Source organism: Haemaphysalis longicornis, unplaced genomic scaffold (genome assembly GCF_048455015.1).
Source record: "Haemaphysalis longicornis isolate Haplotype H1 unplaced genomic scaffold, Haemaphysalis longicornis Haplotype H1 scaffold_4, whole genome shotgun sequence".
Classification (NCBI taxonomy): domain Eukaryota; kingdom Metazoa; phylum Arthropoda; class Arachnida; order Ixodida; family Ixodidae; genus Haemaphysalis; species Haemaphysalis longicornis.
The window spans coordinates 50709137-50726406 of record NW_027526361.1 but is presented as its reverse complement, the minus strand read 5'-3'; the positions used below and the strand labels follow the sequence as shown (position 1 = coordinate 50726406).

Here is a 17270-nt window from a genome sequence, read left to right as displayed (position 1 = left end):
GCAGACGTATATTTTTTCACTTGACCATGCCAGCACAGTCTTTTCAGTGTTGTATTTTCCAACAGGGATGACAGCAGTGCATCACGAACAGGGTCATATGTGCAGGCTGCCGCTCTCGACTCGAGCATTTTTTCTGGCAAGTACATGGACATTTATTTGCTTCTGGCAGCTTTGTAAGAATTTGCATGCTATGTACTTCATTCCCTCAAGCTTCATCCCCCTTCCCCCCTTTCTTTTTTTGTTGCTGTTTTTTCCCTCCATTGCATTCCTGATGAAGTCTGGGTGCTCAGGCACATTAGGGTTTCATGCTGGAAGTATATAACGGGTATGGCCTGTCAGTATTGTTCGGCCCGAATTTGCACGTGTTGCTCTGTTGTGGCTGTTTCGGTGTTTTTTATTCTTGCACAAATGCAGGGTATGATTGGAAACATGCGAGGGTGCATTGCTGTGCTATGTGCTTTGAGGAACATACAGTAAACAGTGTGGATTTGAGCCCCGGCAGAAACTGTCTGTATAGCGAGCTCTTCATATTAATGAATTGTACAGGAAACAATTGAAAACAAAGAGTAAGTACTAGGGGTGTGCAAATGGCCAAGTTCCTGCTTGAATTAAATTTGAATTAAATAATTTAGAATGGCGAGTTTTTTATATTCAATGGAATTTTTTATTCCACGTAATGGATAACTCCTGGCCAAAAAGGGAATGCAAATTAAGCCATATTTTGGTATTTACAGGTCTCATCTACAGTAAGCTGTTGAAGAAAAAAAAATGCTGGTATGGGTTTGGGTGGTTTCGTTTTGTTCAGGTTTGATGAAACTTCCTAAGGCACTTCACTAGGCTGTTTGTGAGCATTAAACCAGTATTCTGAATGAAATTAATAACTAAGATCAAACAATTGGATTTGTGGGGTTGGGTACCCCAAGTTAAATGTTAAACACCATAGGCAGTGCTCTTACATGAGGCTGCCAAGCTCCAGATGCAACGACGGCAGCATAGAAAAGGGCATGCCAAAGTGCACAACTACACAAGGACTCTTGATACACAACGGCCAACTGATGCACATGGGCTTTGATTGGGTTCCCTGAAGGTGATTGATCGTGCCATGGGAAGGGGGAAAAACTTTAAAACTTGGGGCTTATTTGTTGGGATGCTGTTGACACTCTTGGGACACTGTACATCGAGTGAAAGCTTTTTGCACCACGGGGCGGCTGATTTCTGTGAATTCCTCTTTATCCTTGCAGCCTGGAGGCTGTCTTATGCGTGTGAGGGGTTATTTATTTAACCCCTCACACGCATATGCATTATACGAACAAAAACTGATTTCCGGGCAGCCATGCAGGAGAAATTTCCTAAAATATGCCGGCTCATTGTCTGCAAGCTTTTCCTGATGACTGTACATTAGAAAGCAAGCCATGTCAATGTGGGCATTGTGTTGACAAATTGCTGTTAACACTTGTAATCTCAACAGCCTTGTAGGTGCATTATTTTTCAAATAACTGTTTGTCACATGGCACACTTAGATTTGCTCACTGTGTGTGTTTTAGTTGTTGGTAAAAGCAGACCAATATAGAGAGCTTAAAGATTTGCTCACTGTGTGTGTTTTAGTTGTTGGTAAAAGCAGACCAATATAGAGAGCTTAAAGATTTGTTCACTGTGTGTGTTTTAGTTGTTGGTAAAAGCAGAACAATATAAAGAGCATCCCTTAAAGGGGCCACGCAGACAAAACACAAGTTTAGTTCGTTCGAAAGATTGCCTCATTAGAATCATACTGACACCACTTTTAACGCTCACTTCACTCAAATAAGCTATATAATTAGGAAAAAAGGAAACTGCCATGTGACCAACTAGCTCATTTTCCTCAACAGAACCTATGATGTCATATACCCACCTGTGCGATTTGCGGAGGCTGGCAAAAGCAAACGCAAATTATGCACGGCTAATAAGCTTTCTGAGCAAGCTATTTGTGCTTAAATGTAATGCATATTTATTTTAGAAGAATGGTGTGGTAAACAATGAATGTTACGAAAATGCACTTAAGCATAGAAGTACCAATGCTCACTGCTGTTGGTACTGGGTGCACTATGCTTATTTTAGCTGCACAACAGTCCGCTGCTTTGGAGTTGTCTTACACAACACTGGCCGATTGGCGTAAGCACCGTTGTCTAACGTGACCCTGTTGGTCGAGGATACCCCGCGTTTCACGAAACGATTACTTTCTACAGTAACAAAAACAAGCCCGGTGCAAACACGGCCAAAAACAAAGCAACTGCAGAGAACGGTCTGTGGCTGAGTATGGTAGTGCCATCTGGGAAGACTGACAGTAGGTAAGCAAGGCTGCAGAGCCTAATGATGCTCTGGAAATTTGTTTGTATACGTGCCCCTGTAACTTCACGGGAGACGTCACCAAAACACAATTTCGCAGGAGGCTCAAAATTTTAATGTAAAGAGTTTAACTTCTCAGTGAATGCGGCATTGCTTGCTGCCGGACAAGCGCTGGTGGCACTATAAAACATGATCTTTCGAATAAAGCAAACTTGTATTTTGTCTGCATGGCCCCTATAAGAGTAAGATTTCAATGACGCACTTTGCAGCCTCCCATGCTAAGCAGCAAGTTGCTTTGTGCATATGGGATCTAACCAGCAGCCTCACTGGCCTCTGTTTCGTGACCTTGAGCTGTTCCGCGATTGCATGGCACAGAGAGCCGGTTCTCCTGCGACGAGGAGCAGGACGTCTTCCTGGAGACGACGCTAGCCGACTTCAGCACCCGGCTAGAAGACCCCTTGGGCCGGTTCAACGAGCTCTCCCGACGCAACACGCTGGCGCCCATGCACCTGAGGTCTGTGTACCCTGTGGAGAGCACGGTGCCCACCACCCCACTGACCAAGGGAGCCGCATTCTCGTTCTCCCACCCCACTGCGGATGAAAACAAGCGGAAGCGCACCACCCAGTCGAGCAGCAGCGAGGAAACCAGCGGCAGCTGCCAGGTGAGCTCTGATTTGGAGGCAAGGCTCCATTGGGGGTGTACTTCTATCGCATGACCTTCTGAGGAAAAATTTGTTTATGGACTTAGCATATGTATGTAGTGACCCATCGCCAGCAGGGTTCATTCCTAGTGTTACTAAAATCACAATCTCACTCGTGATAAAAAATTCAATGACAGGGTACCTCGGTCCCCACATTAATGAGAAGAGGAATCTGTTTCGCTTCTGATAGGTGAGAGGGACATGCTATCATCTTCCCTCCTAAAGAGTGGAATCCTGCTTCTGGTAAGGGTCATCCAGTGGAGGGAGTGTGCCTCAAGACACCTCATTCGCTAGCGGGGTCATCATTGAAAAAACCTCTCACATCAGGGCACTCGGTGTTTTGACTTCCTCGGTTCACCAGGGCAAGCTAATTTCCTTTTTCTTGTTAATTTCGTAGAGATTTTCTGGTGTGCAGATGTGTTCTTGTTTCACCGTAGTATTCAAGTGTCACAGGAGGAGGAGAGATACATTGGCGCAGAAAATGCTGTTGTGGGTGGCCTTCCTAGCCCGGATAGCCGCTAATAGGGGCAGCTGCTCTTACGCCAAACACAAGGTTACCCTGCATCTTTAGCAGGCAGCGCGCACTCCCACTACTGCAAGGAGGGGAAGGGATGGGGTTTGGGTGGTAGGGGCAAACCCAGACAAGGTGGTATGTGGGGTGGGCATTCGTAGGGGTACGTGGTTGGTGATATGTTGTGTAGATTTGTTGTGTTGTAGTATGTCCGAGTTTGTAGTTGCTGCTGAAGGCGTGCATCGTTTGTGTTAGAAGACGGATGAGAGGAGGGGTAGGCGAGACGGTTCTGTCAATAGTGGTACAAGATGTTGGTGTCACAACTTGGAACTTGGAGGTGGTTGAGGGGTTCCGGTTGGACCTCCCTAGCTTCTGGGAATGCCCACGCAGGTAATTTGCAGGCAGCAGTGTGTGCTGCGTCATTTCCTGGTAGGCTGGCAGGGCTTGTGTCCACACGATGGAGCTGGAGAGCAGCTTCTCTGTGTCGTAGTATGTTGAGGGCTTGAGGCGAGATACGTCCTTTTTGATAGTGGTGACATGCTTCCTGGGAGTCATGGCTGTCATGTCATGGCTGTGGTTGCAGCTAGAGCTATGCCAGTTTCTTGTGCTGTCATGGAGATCGTAGTGGCTAGTGTGGTGGACGTCAGGAGGGTTTTCTGAGTGTGGAGGGCTACCATGGTGTGAGCTTGGTGGTCCTGGTATGCAGATGCGTCGGTGTATCTGGTGTCGGGGCTCTTTGAATAGTGTCTATGGAGATAGCGGATTCGAATTTCTCATTGGCCGTCGTTGTAAACGGGGGGTGCTGCTTCAATGTTGGCACGGACATTGGGGGGAATACGAGTGGGTGCCTCTGTCTGAGTTATGACGTGGGGGCTGAGTCTCGTGAGAAAGGTAAGTGTTCGAAACAAAAATCCAGAGTGTTCTGTTTTTTAAATTCAAAGTGAGCTTGATGAATGGCTTTGGTGGCATAATACGAAGCAGTTTGTGAAAGCTGTGCAGAAATGTTTAGTAGCACGAAACTCTAAGAACATGCCTTGCCTGATGGCAGGTTATCATTTAACTTTTTTCTAGTAAAACTAAGTTACTTCACTGATGTTTGTTTTACAGAAATAAAGGCTGCCTTACCATCCACTGAATGCTGTCCCAAATTTTCAGGAGGGCCAAGTTAGCTGAGCAATGAGATAAGAGAATTTGGGAGCGCATTGGAAATGATGTCATCCGGGATTGTGTTACCGAAAATGTCAGCTTCGCTTTCATTGTCACGCCCATATTTGGCAAAGCAATTGCTTATAATGGGAGCAGCCAAGGCTGTGGAACAAGTGGAATTTCTGACCAGAGATAGTGAAATGAGCAGACATAGCTGTGGACACCAAGTGGTTGGTGCTAATCAACCTTGCACAGTTCCGCTGGTGTCATGCCTTCAGTGCATGAATGTGTAGAACTTTTCTGTTGCCATGCGCTTCATGTAAGACCTCGCTTTCTTTCTTTCTTTCTTTTTTCAGAGGGCTGGTGTAACTACAACACCAAAAAATAGCAAAAAACAACAGAAAACCGGACGTACCCCCTCCAGTGTAAAGAAATTTTTGAAGAGCACCTTTAAAAGATAATCTGGCCTGCCAAACGCATTGAAGTATGGATGCTATAAATCGTGAAGCTGTCCCACCTATACATCCCATCTGTGTGAGGCCTTGAGGACTTTTTAAAGACATGACAATCACATTTTATATAATTTTTAGCCATGACCTTGTTGCTTTATTAATAAAACTCCGCCTCTTCACTTTTCTGCAAATATTTGGGGTGCACTAAATTTTGCATTGTGTGCTGAGGGCATAGGATGTCAACACCTTCAAGTTCAAGATACTGACATCCATTGGGCAACTTGGCAAGAACACCCCGGACAACTTGGTCAAAACGCCTGTTTTCCTCGCATACTGTGCCATGTTTAGTACTGTGCTTTCTATTTTGAGTGTGTAGAACACCTGTGTAGAGCACCCAATGTAGAACACCTCAGTTGTAACGCACAAATTTTGAACTTATTTGCAATCATCACCCACAGAACAATTTATTTTATGAGCGGACCACGGGAGAATGCTGTCAGTTTGGAACTTTGCTGGGGCTGGCAAAACTGTAACCAAACGTACTCTCCTATTTCCCTGCTGGTGGAAAAGCCTGTTTCATAAAATAAACTTATTCCTCCATGTCCAAGTAAGTGCGATTCCACAAAATAAGTTTACCGTAATTATTCTAGTGAACTGAACAAAAGTTCTCCTGCACAGTCTTTCCCGCCCGCTTTTTATCTGATTAAGCATGATGTATATTTTAAGAAATTCGGTATATCACCTGTTCTATCATCAAGGGACCCTTGTATAAATGCTGACATTGAAATTAAAATAAAGTGTCTTCAAACCTTGTTTCATTAAACTCTGTTCCTTATACATAGTGTACTGCTTTGAAGGGGCCATGCAGACAAAACACAAGTTTGGTTCATTCGAAAGATTGCCTCGTTAGAACTATACTGACTCCACTTTTAACGCACACTTCGTTCAAATAAGCTATATAAATATGAAAAAAAAAGGGAATGTCCATGCGACGCACTAGCTCACTTCCCGCATCAGAACCTATGACGTCATATGCCCAGTTGCTCGATTGGCTGAGGCCGGCAAAAGCAAACGCAAATTAGGCAGGGCTTATAAGCTTGCAGAATGAGCTATTTGCGCTTAAATGTAATGCATATTCATTTTACAGCAGTAAGGATGGTGGGGTAGACAATGAAAGTTATGGAAATACACGTAAACATAGAAGTACCGATGCGCACTGCGGTTTGTACTGACTGCACTATGCATGCTTTAGTTAGCTCAAAACACTCCGCCGCAGTTGTCTTACACGACACTGGCCTATTGGTGTAAGCGACGTCTTGCGTGACCTTGTTTGTCGAGCATACCTTATGTTTCACGAAACGATTACTTTCTGCCGTAACAAAAGCCCGGTGCAAGCACTGTCAAAAACAAAGCAACGATGTGCAATGGCCTGCAGCTCAATATGGCAGCACAATCTGGGAGGACTGACGGTAAGCAAGGCTGCAGAGCCAGATGATGCATTAGAAGTTCGTTTAATACCCGCCTTTGTGACTTCATGGCAGACGTCGCGAAAACACGCGATTTAGCGGGAGAATCAAAATTTTAACCTAAATTTATTTTTCAGTGAATATGGCATCGTTTGCTGCTGGATAAGCGCTGGGGCTGCTATAAAACGCCAAATCTTTCTAATAAAACAAACTTGTATTTTGTCTGCATGGCCCCTTTTATAGTGTATTGCTTTCCTCTCACAAAGATGATGCCTAGACCTTTACCTGTTCTGGTTTAAGAAACTTGCCATTTTCAGCATGATGTTGAGATGCTAGGAGGACAAAAAGCTCCAAAACGCAGTTCGTGATAGATGAATTTGAATATCTTCTATTCCTTGCCCGTAAATGGAACAATGGAATAATGGCAAAATTTCCACATCGCATGATTGAATTTCAATTAAAATTGAAAGAGAATGGGAGTTAGTTCAGCTGCTTTAAGCATGAGTAGACATGGGTCATCAGATTAAAGTTTTCGTGAAGCATGTCACTACTAAAGAAACTTGTGATATGAGTTAACACAATAGAAAACACCCAAGCCAAACACAATATCTTATACAATGAGCAGAAAGGCCACGAGGTGTCTGAAATGGGAATTGAAACACAACTTGCCTCCTGTGATAGTGAGGCAACTTGTTGTGGTGGTAGTTGTACCTGTGGTAATGAGGAAGTAGTGTTTACTAGCTAGAATATGTCTAAAATATCTGAATAAATCTGTATCCAGCACAATTGCCAGATGCACATATTTCGCCCCATTTTCCGCCCATTGCCTTTCACCATTCACTAATTGTGATACTATTGCAAATAGTAGTGCGGAATGTTGGGGTCGTGGCTACAAACGGACCGTATTACCCGTCTAGCAAGCTAGAACACGAGAACCAAAGCCGCAATCGCCATCGCGGCGTCGCTGGGACGCCGCTGAGGCTTCGTTCGACTCGCCGTGAGGTGCCAAGGATGCACAGTCGGCAGTGAAGACAAACCACGCTTTATTACTCGGTCATAATATGGAACACGCACTGGACAGGCTGCCCCAAGCTTTGGTGTGAGACGGCGTCTCCACTAGCGTCACTCTGTCTCCCGAGGGGAGACTCGCCTCGTCTCCGTGTCGAGGAACATCCATTTCTTTGTCCGATCCGCGCGGTTCCAGACCTCCGCAGAAAAAGCCCCACAGAAAAGCCCCGCAGAAAAGAGCAATCCCACTTTCCGACGGCACGTCGGTTGGGAGAGAATTGTTCCGGCGGGGAAGCCGGCCGCTAGGGGAGTGGCTCTCCATGCGGCGTAATCTCAGATTGGGAAGCGCGCGCACTCACGCGAGTTGCCGAGGTGGCATCCCCGTGTCGACGGCGCCGGGCAGTTAGCCCTAATGGCTGGGGACCCACGTGGTCCCCACAACAATTAGGAAGGGGTGAGACAGCCGCGCATATTGCGCAGCTTTGATACAAATTTGTTTCCCTGCGCCAGGCTGCTCCAAAAGCTTGAAAATTGCAAAAATTGCGCCAAACTGCTCCAAAACAGTGTGAGAGCCAAGGATTTTAACGCTCCCGTCAGTTTCAGTGGGAAATTCTTACTGACGGGCCACTTTTCCAGCATCTCCAAGGTGATGCTGTTTGTAAAGGTTCAATTAATTAATTGAACACTCAATAACAAAAAAAAAAGGAATAAAATGTTCTCCGAGATAGCTTTTTCTAAAGTCACAATGTTGGGTTGCACATGTTATATTCTGTGAGTTTTTAAAGTTTTCCCATCGAAAACCATTGCGAAGTCCCTTAGAAAAAATACTTATGTGTTTGTATACTGAGGCAACAAACTACTTGTGCAAGTTAATGAAAAAAAAACAGCAATTTTCGGAGCACCGGATCTCCGGAACGACATTACTGGGCCGCCTACTTGGTGTGGTAAAGACTGGGAAACATTGTCGCCAGGCGAAGCAGTTGCTCGTGGTTCAGGCAGAGTGCTCTTCGCCGATTTCTACCGTGGTTTTGGTTATCTGGAGTGTCTGGGTTTACATTTACTCATTTGATCTGTTGCTGGAAGTTGCGCCACTTGAAAGACGGGAGTTCATGAAAAACGCCAAACAATTTGCTATTGCAGCTAATAGTCCCTAAAACGTGTACAAGGTGCCTTTTGTGTGTCTGGCTTTTTCGCAGAGCTGGAGTGTCGTGCAAAAAGCCAGAAACACAAAAGGCACCTTGTACAGAGGTTTTGGGGACTATTAGCTGCAATAGCAAATTGTTTGGCGAAATGACACGCATCAGCATAAAAGTCAGACACAAAAGGCGGGCCATTGACGAGCACGTTGTAGACTTTAGCTGAAAGTGCAAATTCTTGGAAATGATGACACGGATCAACATAGTTCATCGTGGGGTCCCCCATCACTTTCGCACTTTTGACTTTTCCGCAGGGCTGGCGTGCTGTGCAAAAAGCCAACGTTGCACAAACCATGGACTATGTTGCACTGGCTACGCCAAAAATTAAACGTCATGCAGCGAAGCCATCTTTTTGCGTTTCCAGCAAAATTTATAGCAAAAAGAAGAAAATGAGGGGGGGGGGGGGATTAAAAGTTTTGGCAAGGGTTTCGCGGACTTCCATTTGAGAAGTACTGGTCTATGGCAATGACTGTGGAGAGGGGGCCGTTTGATGGCGATCATGACATATCTGTATATATCAACTGTAAAAGCGCCTGCTTAACGGTGTGTCAGTCCCCGCTGCTTCGTAGAGATGTTATGCAAGCACAATGCTTTCAAGTAATAGGGGAAGTTTCCTGAAGGATTTCAAGAATGGTACGTATGCATGTCTCACAGCAAAGGCGGTATTGCTATGTTGCTGATTACCGACTACCGCTCACTTAGCGGCGCTGCGCAACTGACCAGTGAATATAAGTTACTGAACGACGCTTCTTCCAAAGGAGAATGAGCAGCCTGCGTGAAGTGGTTACCGTAATTCCTCGATTATAACATGCGCCTTCAAAATGAGCGCAAGGTTAAGATTTCCCGGGCCGCTGCTATGCAACAACAACAAAAAAAAAAAGGTGCTCGTGCGGTTTACCGTTTCGCGCAGAACGAAGACGCTAACGGAACGATATCCCACTGCAGCACCAAAAAATAAATAGAATACAAACGCGCGCTCAGCAATTACTTTTCTGTTGAACGCGGAGTGCTATATATCTATGGTGCTAAGGTCGCATGAAGGCTCCCTGGGCTGCTCTGCGGGCTGCACAAGGGCTTTATGCGCCTATCAAGATTAGAAAAAAAACTGCTTGATTCCTCTGTCATAGGAATGATAAAACGCTAAAGTGAAATGTGCAGTGAAATCTGCGCAGCTGAGCATGATTTGTGGATCGGCGGCTGTCTTGTGGGTGTGGTTCAGGAGCGACGTCCTGCTGGCGGGTCGCTTCTGCCTAGTTGTACTGGCGTCATTTCCGTGACTGATATGACGTCAGTGAAATCTTGGTACATACCGGCATAAAACACTTTCGTGTTAAAATATAAATCCCGAAAACGAACAACCCTAAGTATAGCGTACTCTTTAGTACTTAAGGTTGCTTCCCCGCAAGAAGATCCTGTGTTCAGGGGTGCACCCTTTACAGGGAGCTTGCTCCGTTGTACTGGTGTCATTTCCGTGACGGATATGACGTCAGTGAAATATTTGTGTATCCGGGAATAAAACACTTACGTGCTAAAAAATGTTATTCCACTCTGGTGGATGACCAACAGAGCTGTGTGTGGGTTATTGGTTGGGATTGTGAGTACACTTCGCTGTGGAACACGCGATCTGGGAAAGCCAGCTTATTCAAACCAAGCTTGCGGCTCTCTTCTTAAAAGAGTATTGACATGAAATTTCAAAACAGATGTATAAGGCTTCCTTTGTATATGTAGATATCTCCCAGCACGTTTCAACAGTAACCGTTCAGTATAACATACTGTAAAACAATTTTAATCATTGCGCACACGAGCAAGCCCAGGGGCGTACCGGTATTCTCGAGTTTTGTCCCTTTTGCGTCCCTTTCAAAAGTGTCCCTTTTGGCAAGCCGTGATTGGCTAAAAGCAAACAACCGGAAGTGACGTAACGCAAGCGCGGCAAACCTACTGCCAACGCTCATTGCTTAACCGGAAGTACGTCACGAGGAAGGGGCGCAAAAGGGACGTTTTCAAAAGGGACAGTTACGAGAATACCGCCACAGAACGGATATACTTTCGCAATCGACATCAGCGTGATGCCATCTGCACCAACGTTACTAGAATAAACTCAGTTTGAAAGCTCCGCCGGAGAGGCGGGCCGCGTGGCGGGCGCGAGAACTAGTGGCGCTGTAGTCGAGTCTTGCGCTACTCTCGGCGCGTCGTCTGCTACTGCGGCGGGCCGCCGCAGCAGCCGTCCGCGGCGGGCCGCCGCCCCGACGTACCGCGGCGGCTTTCTAGTACTGCTATTGCTAAACTTAAACATATATCATCTTCCCGGTCGACAAGCTTAAACATCTTCATCCTTCTGGTCGGCATTACCGCATCCCATTTGTGCACTGTTTGAGTAGATATGCATACGATCGTCTGTATGCGCATTGACTTGCATGCGTGGCTCATTGGCTGGCTAAGAATCGACGGTGGGCCTATATTTGAGCTGTGTAGATTGTGTTTAACTTCCATATACGGGAGTTTCTTAGCGAGTGAGCATTTCCAGCGTAGCTTCGATAAGTACTGAGCTGTCTTATCTCGACGAAAAATGACCCAACACGTTTGTAAAAGCCGCGCCTTTATGCCTGTGCAGCAACATGACAGTTTTTGTGAATCTCGTCAGTGCGAGGTTCCGTTAACCAGCTTCCGATGTAGAGTTCTTATTCTCAACTTTTATATGCGCCGGGCTCGTCGCACCTCCTCCGGCCTCAGCGCTGTTTGTGGTGCATAGAAGACATTAGATCACCGAAGATGAAAGTTCGCCTACAGTTCTGACGCTCAGTTCATCTCTCGCAGATGCACTCGACTTTTGCGAAATCACGTTAAAGCTTTAATCCACAATTTAAAGGTGCGGATTCTACGCCTAAGTTCATAAGGATCTTTGACCGCCTTTTTGATGTTTTTAGCTCAAGAAATCCCTCCACCTGATCGTACAAGGCACCTCTGCGAAAGGCGAATGATGATTCAATGAGGACTTTTTTAAAGGCTGAATTGTACATAACAGGACTCCAGAATGCACAAGGAAAATCAGCAATTGAGGGCCTCAAGAAACCGTATTTTTAGGACTCCCCATACGTATGAAAAGTGTCGTGGCAACTTTTGACAGGCTTGTGGAAACAGGGAAGCTGCAGAATTTGTTCACGCACAAGATGTCTCATAACCACCTGAAAGCTTTTTTTGGTTGCGTAAAAGGAAAGGGGTGTCAAAAAATAACAACCCTACTACCTTCCAAAGGAGCTGCATAAGGCAGTTGTTTAAGCAATTTCATATTAGCCGTACGCGATTAAATATGATCCAATATGCATTCAGCCGTTCGCGGGCGTAATGCGTATTCGCTTGAAACATTCCAAAAGTCAGGTAATCGGTGGAAGCAACAAAGGGGTATATGATTTTTATTCACCCGGGGTTAATTCGAAAGGCCGCAGAAGGTGAGACCAGCCCGGCGCACATAAAAAAATGAGCAGAGGAACTATACACCGTAACCTGGTTAACGGGACCTCCCACTGATGAGGTTCACAAAAACTGTCGTACCGCCATGCGGGTCGGTACGACCACCCTCACGTGTTTTGCCTGAAGCCAGGCAAAACACGTGTTGTTTTCCCTGGCGAGCGTCGGCGTCAACAGCGGGCGCCTCCTTCACTCCAGAAGGTTTTCATTAAGCTCGTCGGTGCGAGTGCGCGTGCTTTGCAGCGACCAACATTACTAGTAACGTTGGCAGCGAGTTTGTACGCTTTGCTCGTTGGTCATTTTTGGAACTGTTTTCGGCCATGAGAAGGAGCTTGCACGAAGACACGTACGTCATGTACAAAGCGTAGTGAGGAGCAAGAGATTCATCCACGGTTCGGCATGCCGACTTGCTTTGCGCCGGGGTGCAAGAGCGGCTACCGCAATGGCTACTCCACTTCACGCCACTTCTTCGGGCCACCAAATGACCCTACGGAATTCAAAAGGTGGGAGCAAGCTTTTAATCGCAAAGATAAAAGGCTAACTGCGAAATGCAAAGTCTGTGACATTCATTTTGAAGATGGCGGCCAAGAAATTTTGATAGCACGCGGAAAGTGGGAGCTCGCGCCCTGTGCCATTCCGCGTTTGTTCCCAGCACTTCCACCCCATATATCGAAGCCGAAACTTTCGGGATCAAGGCGAAAATCAGCCCAAAAACGCACGGTGTCCCGCAAAAGTCCAGTGCTTAGTTCTTCGGCGGAGGAGCCGCCGCAAGACGAAAGGCAAGCGGTTATTAGCAACGCTGCCGTGACTCAGAGTTGCCCTGGCGTCACACTAACAATTGATAAATTGTCACCTGTCACGCTGCCTTCAAAGCAGTGGATTTTCGAGTTTTTACGACGAGGCAACGAACAAAAGATGTGTGAAATAAATTATAAAATATAAAATATATTATAAAGTAAAATAAATATAAAGTCACTATCTTACAAACGTGTTGGGTCGTTTTTGGTCGAGATAAGACAGCTCAGTAGTTATCGGAACTACGCTGAAAATGCTCACTTGCTAAGAAACTCCCGTATATGGAAGTTACACGCAATCTGCACAGCTCAAATATAGGCCCACCGTCGAATCAGCCAACCAAAGAGCAACGCACGCAAGTCAATGCATACAGACGACCGTATGCATATCTACGTAAACAGTGCGCAAATGTGATGCGGGGTGTCAGCTGGAAGGATGACGAATTTTGAAGTTTGTCGACTGCAAGGATGATAAATGTTTAAGTTTGGCCATAGCACTACTAGAAAGCCGCCGCGAGCAACTCCGCGGCGGCCCACCGCGGCACGCCGCCGCCGCCGCAGTAGCAGACGACGCCCCGAGAGTAGCGCAAGACTTGACTGCAGCGCCGCTAGTTCACGCGACCGCCGTTTGGCCCACCCTCCTCCGCTGGCGGAGATGCGGAGCTCCGAAACTGAGGGTCTATTCGTTTCACCTGCACCGCGTGAACCAGTTCAGGCGGTGCCGCACTTCGCCGTTCGTTTCAGCGGTGCAGCTCGCGGCACCTGAACCGCGCCGTTCGATTCACCGGTGGTGCCGACGGGTGCAGGACGGGTTCATGGCTTTGCCTGCACTCCCTGCCGAGGAGGTGCAGAAGCAGACGACAAAAGTGCAGGGCTGGTTCCGCCGATGGCGGAACCCGCTTTGCACCACTGTGAACTGGTTCAAGAGGTGCAGGCTGAATCGAATAGACCCTGAGTTTATTCTAGTAACGTTGATCTGCACCTCCTGGCCCCAAACTGCCGGCGTGAGGGCCCCCGTGACGTGGCCAATGCACTGGCTGCGGTTGGCGCGCACTGCTCTGGCGTGTGTACCACGTCATGGTTTTGGGACGGACGTCATGCTTTCCGGGCGCGTGGATATCCCACGGCCGGTTTGGACAACGTTGCTATACTCGGTGACAACCAACGTTTTTAGATTAGTTAATCTAAAAACGTTGGTGACAACTTAAGAACGGCACCGGAAGTTGCCGCTGTGCCTTATCACCGTAGCCGGATGTTTCTCCGCGTGGTGCAAGTAGGGCGTTACTGGGAATATTTTGAACATGGCGTGAGCTGTTCCCGTGATTTTTAAATGCAGAACATTTCTTTAACTCACGATGTCACCCGTTCTTGGCGTCCGTAGTTGTCCGCATCGCTCGCCTCGACATGCCCGGCTCAGACGTTTCGCTATCGGCGCGATCAACATTGGATAGCGCGACGCAAACTACTTAACGTCGTGCGCCCCCGGAAATGCTCTGCATTTGATCGTGCCCCTCGCGAGGGGGATGTTTCACTGCGTCGCCATGCGAACAGTTTACCACGCTTTAGTTTCAGTTCCGTATCTCCCCACCGCGGCCGTGGAGAGAAGGCGGCCGGCCGCGACTCTCGCCACCGCGGCGCTGCGGTTGCGAGTTGCGCTAGGAAAGCGAGCGTCGTCTGCTAGCGGGGAGCGGAACGCGTTCCGCTCGGCATCTCCGGTCTTCGCCACTTCTGGCTGCGCACTGCAAAATAAATTTTTTTTGGACTTAATATGCTTATAAACGACTCCAGTGACGACAACCAAACTGCGTGAGACAAGGCAGACGATATCACGCATTCATAGCAAACCCTTTTCAAAACGCACGCGCACTGACGTCACGGGCCCGGCGCTTTGGCGGAGTGATACACTACAGGAGGTGGTGCCGTTCTTGAGTTGTAACCGAGTATAGTAACGGTGGGTCTGAATGCGCGCGCGCGTCAAGACCGTCAGTGGTGCGACGTCAGTGGTGACGTCAGTGGTACGACGAGCGCCCTCCTGTCATGGCGGCCGCCTCGGTGTTTGTTTCGTCGAAACAGAAACTGGCACGAATAAACGAGGCTGTAAATAATAACTCTGCGTCTGACCGTATAATGTGCCATTCTACGATTAGTGGGCTGGTAGGCACCCGTCAAAAAAAACGACGAAAATTTCGTGTTACATGAAACGTAACATGAAATGCATTGTTGGAAATACCCTTTTAAAGGAAAAATACGCTGTTTTATAACAATGTATGAAGCGCTAGAGGCTAACAGGCGGCTGAAGGTGGGCAGAATTGAGGAGTGAGTACGTTTCACTGTGCAACACTGAATGTGGGAAAGCCAGCTTACAAAAACCAAGCTTACAATGATCCCCTAAAGCCGGATTCACCCCTAAACACAAATGCATTGCTGGGATGACACGTTTCAGGGGCAGTAATACGCCTTCTTAAAATATAAAGCGCTGGAGGCGAGCATGCAGGTGGCCGAAAAGGGAGGGTGTGCCGAAATGAGGAGGGAGCGGCTTTTCTCGTCCTACGGACGAAAAAAAAAAAAAGAGAGGAACGAGGGAGTTAGCCGATAGCAACTACGTTGTAAAAAAATTTGCTAGTAGTAAGCGCCATAGCTTTTATTTAGTAGCACTTGTCAAAGGAAGTAAGATATTGTACCTCAGTTTCGTTTTTTTCTGAATATACGTCAATTGTGAGTGCAGCTTTGAAGGTACGCCCCCCTCCACACAACCCTTTTAACAACAGCGAAGTTTCCACAACAACGAGTTTTTCGGTGTTGGCTCTGAGACTAGACTAAAGTCTATGCTGGACTAACTGTTACTGCTTTTCCACATTATGTGCCCGTCGCACTTGCCTTCTGTTTTTTCTATTAACGAGTTGATTACGCCCTCCGCCCCCACCTTCCCCTCAGCGAACTAGCTGTCGTGATCTGTATAGCCATTCAAATCTTCTTGAGTGTTCATGCCTCCCACTCAGTTAACCTAAATATCTGCACTCGCGCTGATGCTTACACATAGCAGATGGAAATATTTCCATTTTTAGCTGGGTTATGGAACCGGGAAAGCTGGAAACTCTGGATTCAAAAAGACGTAGAATACTGAATTTCTCTAAGTATACAGACGAATAAAACGCTAACAGGACTGGGACGAGGTGCCTCGTCCCAGTCCTGTTAGCGTCCTATTCGTCTGTATACTTAGCGCAATTCAGTATGAAACTCTGAATGGAAATTTCGCATCTCCTGCTGGACATCTGGTTGCGATTCCAGAGTATTTTTTTTTCTGGGCTTCAGTTAGATTCCCTTTAGAACCGCACGTAGTACCAGTTGGTATTCTTCAGAATTCCGCTGCATTTTCTGGCGAATTTCAATTCAACTAAATCTAAGCGGCGTCGGTTCGATCCGCTTCGTGTGCCGTGCGGGCAGGCATGGTGGGCCTGCGTGCGGAGCGTTTCTGCGAGCAGTAAACGCTTCATGATTTTCGTACAAAAAAGCATTGGTAAATTGCTTCTCTGAAGATAGTAATTCCGCAAATACTTTCTCACCTAAAAAATTGCACAGAACAAATGTGACTCGCAAAGTTAACTACAAATGAGCCCATCACCGCGGAGGCAAGAAAAGAATAATTGCGCTTTATCACGCCCAGGCCTGTGCGGGCGGCTGCATTGCCGCAACAAGCGTGTAAAGATAATTTATTATTACCCACATGTCAAGGCGCAGCGACTAGTGATAACAGCGCTGCCCTAAGTACAGAAAATTATCCAATCAGTTTTCATGTAACGTGGTCATTCTACACACTGCGCAAAAATGTTTGGCGTGGGCAACAAGCTACTGCAAATGAAGTCACACAAAGTCAACCAGCGTTCAAAGAAAGAGTTCATAAACTATAGCCTCGTGCGCTGGTATGGTGGCGCCACTGAATTTGAACCAGCGGCGCCTCCTGTCGATCCGCGCCGCATCTTTTGCTCGTACCGTGCTTCGCCGGTCCGCGTATCCCGTGCGCAGGGCCAGCGTGACTACGCGAAGCGAGCCGTGCGTGAACTGTTCTGCGGCTTCGAATAAATAGGAAGCCCTGAGAAATACTAAAAAATAAAGGCTACTTCACCTGCGGGAAAAAAAAAAAAAAAAAAAAAAAAGACGCCAGCAACCATGTCTTCGGCATCAACTCAGAAATTCAGGCCGAAACAAGGC

At 47.0% G+C, this 17270-nt stretch overlaps 1 protein-coding gene across 1 annotated transcript in view; it reads left to right on the top strand.

The window, feature by feature from the left end:
* Positions 1–5862, top strand: part of LOC144178670 (uncharacterized) — a 41837-nt gene extending 35975 nt beyond the window's left edge. The window contains exons 15-17 of the mRNA XM_077706677.1: positions 66–136; positions 2698–2984; positions 5037–5862. Of these exons, the coding sequence (XP_077562803.1) occupies positions 66–136; positions 2698–2984; positions 5037–5141 (463 nt within the window). The 3' untranslated portion in view covers positions 5142–5862. The remainder of the gene's footprint in view (positions 1–65; positions 137–2697; positions 2985–5036) is intronic.
* Positions 5863–17270: the final 11408 nt, after the last annotated feature.